Source organism: Diadema setosum, chromosome 19 (genome assembly GCF_964275005.1).
Source record: "Diadema setosum chromosome 19, eeDiaSeto1, whole genome shotgun sequence".
Classification (NCBI taxonomy): Eukaryota; Metazoa; Echinodermata; class Echinoidea; order Diadematoida; family Diadematidae; genus Diadema; species Diadema setosum.
In genome coordinates this window covers 25,186,591-25,196,091 of record NC_092703.1, presented here as the reverse complement: position 1 = coordinate 25,196,091, position 9,501 = coordinate 25,186,591, and the positions used below count along the sequence as shown (strand labels likewise).

At 36.6% G+C, this 9,501-nt stretch overlaps 1 protein-coding gene across 2 annotated transcripts; it reads right to left on the bottom strand.

The window, feature by feature from the left end:
* Positions 1–571: 571 nt before the first annotated feature.
* LOC140243154 (glutathione S-transferase 3, mitochondrial-like) lies at positions 572–9,293 on the bottom strand. 2 transcript variants are annotated; one of them, XM_072322883.1, is made up of 6 exons: positions 9,216–9,293; positions 8,057–8,235; positions 7,439–7,503; positions 6,060–6,117; positions 5,489–5,561; positions 572–3,844 (listed from the first exon to the last, which is right to left on the bottom strand). In XM_072322883.1, the coding sequence occupies exons 2-6, from the start codon at positions 8,183–8,185 to the stop codon at positions 3,744–3,746; spliced, it is 426 nt and encodes a 141-aa protein (XP_072178984.1). In that variant the 5' UTR covers positions 8,186–8,235; positions 9,216–9,293; the 3' UTR covers positions 572–3,743. The 2 variants fall into 2 exon arrangements, with proteins under 2 accessions (XP_072178984.1, XP_072178983.1); XM_072322882.1 differs by lacking the exon at positions 9,216–9,293 and adding an exon at positions 9,123–9,152.
* Between the last annotated feature and the right edge of the window lie 208 nt (positions 9,294–9,501).

Here is a 9,501-nt window from a genome sequence, read left to right as displayed (position 1 = left end):
ATTTGATGCAAACTGGTTTTGAAATGGCCAAGATATCCAAAACAAAGAGGGTTTTTGGATACCTGGGCCATTCACAAACCGATACTCGATCAAATAAACTTTGAATTCTCTCTTAGAATTGTACACTCAATTTTTCATATAATTGTTTTCTAATTACTGTAAAAGTGGAAATTTTCGCGGTGTTGAAATTTTCGCGCATTTTGCGCAACCAGAAGCTAGCGCGAAAATAAAAGCACGCGAATATTTTTACGTTTTTATTTGGAAATAACGTAATTTCAATATGTAACAAAAGAAAACTGCAAGTCCCGAGGACTTCGTTATAACAGGAGTCGCCTGTGTGTATGTCCATGAAATCTTTGAAAGGCAAATGCAAATCTGTATAGTCAATGCTTCATTGAGCACATACTACACACTCACAAACACACACACAACACACACACAATCATGAACATAACACATGTGTACTAGTACCATGCACACTATGAACACAATAATGCATTAAATTGTATCATACCAAGGAATACAGTAGTTTAGAAAAGTCGAGATACAGTATCCCTTTGTCACGGTCAGGTTGGTGAGATATACAATGTATTTCGATAAGTCAATATGAATATATTTTTTCCGATTTCTGCAATTATATAAAAATAGCCCAGGATAAACTAAGTACATTTCAATCTACAGAGCATGAATCAAGACATGAGCATGCAAATTTGTGTATCATTCTTTTCTAATATGAAAACAAAACACACGAGTAGAGTATATGATTATTTCAATAACCATAGAAAAGAATACATTCAAAGAGATTATCTCTTCCCGAGGCATGGAATCGCATGCGTAGGCACAATTCTAACATACGATTGTATATCAGAGTTAACATACTGTACTCAAAGTGCAGTATCATGGAATATGAAAGGAATTATTTGTGTGGAGTGCGCAGCTACTTGTTGTACATGTACATTGTATATGGCAGCGCAGCAACAACTTCCTGTTATTTTTGTATTCTCCAATCTAGTACTACTGTTCCACCTACGTACCCGGTTTCTATCGAAGGTCAGAGTACTGTCAATAATGGTACATACATGTACTTCTCTTTTCATAGGAAAGTATGTGTCTTGGTAAGTTGTAATAGTACAAAGACATTGGCTGAAAGTCATAGCACTTTGTTACTGTAATCAGATAAGGACACAGTATATTATACATGTTACAAGACAGGCTAGACAGCCCCTGGTGTGCACTTCCTATTGTGAAAGACAAAAACGAGAAGTACACATTCTGTCGAGTATTGTCATATTCCATGATGATGTAAAATCTCACAGACTTAGTAGACTGTTGTTATAATTACCAAAGACAAAAAAAAAAAAGGTTCTAAGCAATGATTAGTACATCCACTGCTCATCAAATCTTTGGATCATATCAAAATTTACAACATGCAGCATTTATTCATCAGCCAGTCGCTCTACTAAGGATGTTGAAGAGATGGAGTAACAACAGAGTTATTCCCTTTGATCTATGTTCGAAGCCGCCGCTCAAAAATATGTGAAACATGTGCCAAACAGGATCTGCCACGCCGATACGAAGACAATTGACTCGTGTCTCACTGCATAATCACCAGCCACTTTCAAAGGAAGATATGTCTTTGTGATGGTAATTACTTTTCGCTATCCCTTCTTAGAAAGGTAGGTGGTACAGACACGAGGATGCGCGAACAGAAATTGAGGAAAAAATGCTGAAATGAAGATGAAAATTACTCGACTTGGCATATGCGGGCACTAATCTGATATATCTGTCAATAAAGAATTATACTTGAAGATTATTACATATTAGTTTCATTTGGGGAAATCAAGTGGAAAAGTGATAAAACCAGCTTTCCAGGATGGTACAGTTTTAAACATTTTCACATAATACAGTTCTGACTTACACTTTTGCGCAAATTTCTGAACGGAATTGACATTTGTTTTACATGCTTTATTATTAAGTGAAATTTCATTTCATTTAATAAATAAGCAAAATATGGCCAACATCATGATAACGTTCAAAATGAATCTTCAGATTGCTCAGCAAGACGGCGGCTTTGAACACCGATCATCAAATGCACAAGTGCACCTGTGGAATTCTTTTGTACATCAATAGAAATCTGACAACTGTTTGAATAATTACAGCCAGTTGGAACTCCATGTATAAAACCTCCTTGGCTCTACTGGACTTTTGCTTGTTCGTAGTACTCATCAACTAAAATGTCTCACTTTTAATGATGTTATGTGCAGGTTTTTCTTCTGCGCTTGGGATCAATCTACTTTGACAATACAGTACTGTTTAGTCACGATTGAGGTCAACATTATTTCACACTAACTATAGCACTAAATAAAGAGTTTTCTTCTTATTTCTGTCAAAATGATGAGCCACATAAATCAACGTTGCAAAACTGCAGAACTTTACCTTGTCTCAATGATCAGGGAATTTCTCACATAACATGCAAACAGTGTACAACTAACAATCAATGAACACAATTAGTCAATGAATCAACTTCTGATTTGAACTGTAATGGACACTACTATAGGTACAGACAGCAAACACACACAAAAAAGACAATTTCATCTAGCTGTACTCAACGATTAGATTTGCGGTCCTAAAAGAGTTTGAAAATGATTATCTGATGCAACAATCCTGATGCAAATATGATTTGGACTTATATTTCTCCACACACAGCACCTTATCTAAATCCCACATAATTAGTACATATACCTCACCAGCCATAATGTACTTTTACTCACAGCCCAACACATCACTGACCATGAAAGGTCCTATCAAAAGAATGCTCATTCCAGTATTGGACACTTTACAACATCACTGCTGTAAACAGAAAAGTATCAAATTCTGACCTGGATATTTGACTCTCCACACACCTTAGAGGGGATGGCTAGTCACTGATCAGTGGGAATACTTGGGGATGATTGTTACAATCCTTGTGGGATTCAATATCTATTGTTGTGTGAAAATTATTTGCTTCAGAATGGTCTCATATTCAAGTAATTGTTAACAGGCCATTAATGATCGCCCGTCACTGTACAGGCATGCTAACCTGGAAACATTAAACTGCACATTACTGGAATATGAGACCATTCTGAAGCAAACAATTTTCACATAACAATAGATACATAATGTACTCTTAAATGAATCCCACAAGGATTGGAACAATCATCCCCCAGTATTCCTACTGATTCCCACTGATCGGTTACTAGCCATCCCCTTTAACTCAATACCCTATCATGGACTTCTACTGACCTTATATGATCGCACCAGAATTGATTTGATTTGATTTCAGATAGAAGATTCAAGGTCTGCAGCGAAAACAAATGAATCGGTTACAAATAGTGTGACCTTCATTAGATCCACCCAAAGATATACATGTAGTATGTAATTGTGGTAGGTTTGAGTTGAACTTCATCACACACTTCTTGCATCGCTTGAAATGCGAGATATAATGTATACATTTGTACTAGTCTACTACAACTTTGGTCATATTATGACCTATGATCCAAATTACAGCACTTTCATTGCATCACAGTTTTCTACAAATATGCTGTACTCTCTAATGAATCCTCATGCCCCTTGTCAGATTAAGACAGTTGTAAGAAAATAATGATTATGCAAAGACACACAGTTATAATGAATGGACAGCCTGAACACACTGCATGGGAGAGGTACAGCAATGGTCAAGGTGCCTTGTAGGATGGCTGTTCCCTTCATACCACCTCAAGGAGACGGAGAGAACTTCTGACGACCAAACCCAACATGCCTAACATCCCGATGTAGCCATAGGCTCCCCGAAATCTCTTCTTCGGGTCTGCAAAGTGGACACATTAATGACAGTATCTAAATATCAACTCCACACACACATAATACATACTGAGAACCTCGTCAGACGGTACTAACAGAACATTACAGTGGTATCTGCAATCTACTCTGTGTGTGTGTGTGTGTGTGTGTGTAAACATCAAAAGATAAATGAAGAGTTCATTTGGAAAAGGGGCTAGATCCACTTTTAGTACTGTGGAGAAAAATCGGTTTGTTTGTGAGAATTTGTACACAAGTGTATGGAAAATCTAAATCTAATCCTGCGTTAAGTTCTATTCAAACAGTTGTCTGGAGTTGAAATTTTCAGTGTAACTAACTCAAATGGAATTCTGTGCGGCGATGCTAATAACTAAATTTTCATCATAAATGAATCTAGCCCCTTTTGCAAATAAGCTCTTCAAATGCTATTTACAATGTTGTAAGTCACCAATGAGAATTCTGCACATTTGTACACTAAGAGGTCCAATGAAGTTACCACTACACACCAGTACATGACATTGAGTGACAGGATTTAAGTAGTCATTAAAACGGTTAAACCCTGATTTGCACTGCTCTGGTACATGTATCAAAATTTTGGACACAGACAGAGAGAATTTTAAACTATACAAAGAAAATTAGTCAGACGTGATTGGCAATGAGATAAGACAACGCTTGGGGAGAAAAGAAAGAAAGAAGGTGAATTGAAATTTTGGAGTGGGAGAACCTAGTAGACCTTTTTATTATATTTTTTTTTTGACCATCAAATTCATCTTTTCAGTATTCAGCTAGTATCACAGAGATCCTGTATACAGTTTCTTGTACAACCAATGTCACCTCTCTTTACTTTTAAGGACTTTTTGACTCTGAACTTCAGTCAGACAGCAAACACTGGTGTTCATTATCTAGTGCCCTTTACCCCCATCAAAGAAAAGCTGCAGACTGCTGAAATATAGTAACTGTTCATTAATCTCACACCTACCTGCTTTCTGAAACTTCTCATGAATGAATTTAATATCAACTAAATTTGCTATGAGCTCACTTAAAGTTCACTAACTGACACTGCCATAATGTTGTGTGCTGAGTTAACAAATCAATGTCTGCAATCGAGACTACAGCTGACATGCTTTCTTTCGCACTAGCATGCAGCCTTTGATTACCAATAAAGATACCAAGCAAACATACATATCTGTGTGGTTCATGATATACATGTACATATAACTATATGGCATCTCTAACAAGCTGCTTTATTGTCTATAAAACTATTAAAAGGCCCCTTTGTTTTGATAAAAATTTCCTCCATTGAATATATATGACTGTTTTCATGAGTACTCTATAAGCAACTGATTGCAAGAATAAGTACTTCACTACATTTAATACAAAGCACTGCATAATCATTGTACTATTCACATTTATAAACCCATAGCTCGAACATCGAAGTCATAGTCAAAGAGAGTCTACATTTTCAGTTATCAGAATGGTGTTCAAAACTGGCAAACTATAACAAATACATTTCAACAAGTGAGTCTGGAGTTGGACTCATTGCAGATCCTCCCCCCCCCCTCCCCCCCCCCCCCTCTCCCCCCCCCCCCCCCAAAAAAAAAGAAGGAAATGAGAGCATGAACTACAGGGTACTTAGACAATGCCAACCACTCACCACCAGAGTAATAACCATAGGCGTACGAAAAGCGACTCAAAACCCAGAGACCTCCAAGGCCTGCAGCTGCTCTCTGCACAGAGATGTAAAAAAAAAAAAAAAAAAAAAAAAATCATGAGAAAAACTTTGTTCACTCATTCTTCTGAAAGCCACAGCCAAAATATAAATGTGTATTGAGTGAAAGCAGTAATATTGATAGAACACATCAGCAAGAGTTTGACAAAAATTGGACCATAAATCCCAAAGTTATGTTTGTTTGTTTTTTTATTTTGGTGCTGTCATCACTGGATAATTAGATTAATAATACACTGTAGTAAGCATTAGAAGGGACAGGAAGTAAAACTGGGAAAGACAACTTCAAAAGCATTTCATTTCAGCAGCAACATTGATTTTGAAAACAAAAAATATCATCAAAAGACAACTTCAAAAGCATTTCATTTCAGCAGCAACATTTATTTTGAAAAGAAAAAAATATCATCAAAAGACATCAACCAAGACACTATCAGATAAATGAGTACGTGAAAGACTACAAGTAAATGAGGTTTCACTGCAATCCGTCGATTACACTTACCGGATGTTCAATGCCCGACAGAAACAGAAGCATCAAGAACTGGGGATAGCTCTCCAGACTGTGAAAAAAAAAGGGGGAAAAAAAAAAGATGTAGTTTCTTTTTCTTACAATATGACATATTTCAGTTGTAATCAATTCAAATTCAATGCCTGGTGGCTGTTGGAAGTCTCTTGCCAGCATGTCTCTTGAAGTTATACTTAATATGCAGAAACAAGCAAAATAATATGAAAACATCTTTTAGATACATGGAGAAATGAAGAATTATATGATAAAGAGATGGTGAAGTAATCTTTACAAACAAGTGATTACATGCATTTAGTTTGATACATGTCTTTCAAAATACAAACTGAGAATCCTTGCATTAAAAAAACAAATTACAGCCTGTATTAAAATAGGCATGGAAAATTATACAAGACAAAATCACACGGACACAAAGAGTTGTACACATACACAAGTGTATTTGTCAATCAAAACTGTACAAGCTGTTTTCAGATACATCTTGCTTAAAATGGCAAGTCTATACAAATTAATAATTCTACAATATGATTAAATTGTTTGACAGCCTGTTTGTTCTCAATTCAGATACTGCATATATTCAATACAGGGCTTGATATTGGCAGTGGCCTGGTGGCTGGGCCCAGGGCCACTAAAAATTGGAGTTGGACCACCATTTTTCAAACAGCATACCTTATGAATATTGCTACATATTTCCTTTTATGTAGGGATGCTACATGTACATACAGTGCACCTTTTTTTGGGTAACAAACATTTCAAATTTAATGATTTTAGTATATGGACGAAGAAAGTTGGTGTCAAGTCCTGTTTAATAATTACACACATCAACTACAAAAGACATCTGCATGGCAACAAAAATGACATGTCAAAATGTTGGCTCTTGTACATAAAAGTAAACACAAATGCAATATACAATTTACATCATCTCCACAGTGTAAGAAATTGCAAACTTTGATTCTTGAACAGTATTGTAAACTGAACAAAACTTGAATATCCCATACCATTGTGTTTCTAACTGTGGTTTTCAATATGACAAGTAAAACCATACATTGCAAGATTGTCCTTCAAGTCCCAGAATCACAAAATATTATACTTGAAAATTTTATGTCAAAGAAACTGATAGTAAAAAGAAACACATGTAAACGAAGAGTTTTGCAAAACCAGTTACAATGTACCTCCTTTTTGTTATTTTTGAGATATTCACAATTAAAGCTGCTGAGAAACAATAATAAAAAATCATGAAACATTTTTATCATTAGAATTGGTCCATTTTACTTTATCTGGTAATGGACTTATCTACAGGTTAATTTTCAAAAAATAGCTCTAAACCAATTTTGAGAGTATACTCTTCAAAGATTACTTACGTGTTCCCATGAGCTCTCTGTACACAGTTGAACTCTGGCACAGTGTCACTGTACATGGTAGGGTACTGGAAAAGAATATTATGAAATTACATTACCAAAAAAAAGAAAAAAAGAAAAGGAAACAAACAAATCATGAAATCATTTTGATTTGTGCTGCCTACAGCTTGGTATTGAATTAAACACAAAACTGTTCACAGAAGTCTGCTTTTTTCACACTCTTTTTCTTGGGACACAAAATAATGTAGCCTTGCTATCTTTATTTCACTTGATGTTCTAAAAAAAAGGGGGGGGGGCAATGAACAATTGGACTAATCACAACCACTTTCTAATAGTTACAAGTATGATGGAAGTCTCTCTCACAGACAAATTGCAACAATCACAAAATCATGGTTTGAGGGGGTTTTACACCGAAGAGACAAATAAATACAGCCAAAGAAAAGTAGTGTGCAAGACTATTAAACAGAATGATGTAGACAGTTGTAATATATCACACTTTACTACCACAACTTGAAGTGTCAAATATAAAAAAAAAAAATGTTCATCCAATTACTTTACATTGTTTTAATATTTCATGTAAAGTGGTACAACATCAAACCGTTCTATTGTGGTTTTACTCACCTCAACACCATACCTTTTCCGAGCACGACCAACCTTGCCACCAAGAAACGCCAACATAAAAACACTTGAAACTCCGACTAACATGACATACCCATAGTCCTTGGGGAGTAGCCTGGACAACACAGTCATGGTGGCACAATTAGATTGATAGTCACTCGGTGCTGGTTTCAGTTTTTAACCTACAAATACAATGAAAATATGAAAGGAACAGAAGAGATTCTCTAGAGCTCTACAGCATAATACACCTTTACAAGAGCACGACCTTGGCTTGGATTTGCACATTGACATACCGGTACCTTACGTATTAAAGTGGTGAATGCAGTGTTCAACCCTTTGAGCACGGGCCGATTCTGCTACACAAGTACATACATTGTATTTGCACAACACGCATTTCCCATAGACACTTACCAGAGTATACTCCGGACTCGTCCTCAACGGGTTAAAAACTGGAAGAACCCATGTGATGAGCGCACTTCAACTTTGTGATACATCTGTACCGTAGTACATTATGTTAGTGTTACAGTGGGCCCTACTCTAACTGATAGTCAATAATCATTGACGAGTTTATCTCATATTACAAGTGTCATATGCTCTGTTCTGTTTTTTTGATAGAAACTCTAGAGGTCTACCTGATTCTGGGTTGAAAGATACAAAATGTGGCATAATTTCAGATTTGAACTATTTTCTAGTCTAGTTTCCAGACATTAAGCCTCTGCGAGTCTGTCAACTGACTCATCTGCTCATGCGAGGGAATGACTCCAGCTACATTGTACATACACCATCACCATAGCTCCAGCCAGGCAGCGAGTCAATAGTTTATAGGGTAAGTTTACATTCTCTATCACATTTGATATTATTTTAGATTTTATAGTAGTCCACTAGCTACCAGGCCAGGCAGGCCATGCATGTCATGGACATGGTCATGGACATGAATTCCTGGCATGTTGAATATTCATAAAACCTTTCAAAAAATAACACGCTTTACTTTGATCACAGACACAGGCGCTATAGCTAACATTAAGCTACACGTGTAGTTTATAGCAACTTGATGGCATGGCACACTTACCAGGCTGTTGCTGGATACTTTAGTATTCAATTCAGTTAAGTAGGCCTGGTGCAAAGCTACAGTTTGACGCTAGACGTAGACGTCTAAACTTACTGCAGTGCAACTACACAGTAGTGGATCATGGATACTGCATGCATGCAGGTAACACATGTAAGGCAAGGTACTGCCGTACATGCAACTTGACTAGCACTTTAATCGCCTGTCTCATTCACGAACATAAGTTGTGTAGCACAGAGGCTAGGCGTTGCGTTTCATCAGCTGATAGTAGAGTTTTATCGGACCCCGAGGGCGCCATCAGCGAGTGGGTGTACGCAGGGAGGTTTGTTGACCATGGACCTACTGTACTAGCATTTATGATCATGCCTATGAAAAATATTGG

Coding starts and splice junctions, on each gene's coding strand:
- LOC140243154 (XM_072322883.1), bottom strand. CDS start 8,185: ATGACTGTGTTGTCCAGGCTACTCCCCAAGGACTATGGGTATGTCATG. Junction 5,562..6,059: donor TGTCGGGCATTGAACATCCG/GTAAGTGTAATC, acceptor ATCTCTGTGCAG/AGAGCAGCTGCAGGCCTTGG. Junction 3,845..5,488: donor CTATGGTTATTACTCTGGTG/GTGAGTGGTTGG, acceptor TCCACTTTGCAG/ACCCGAAGAAGAGATTTCGG.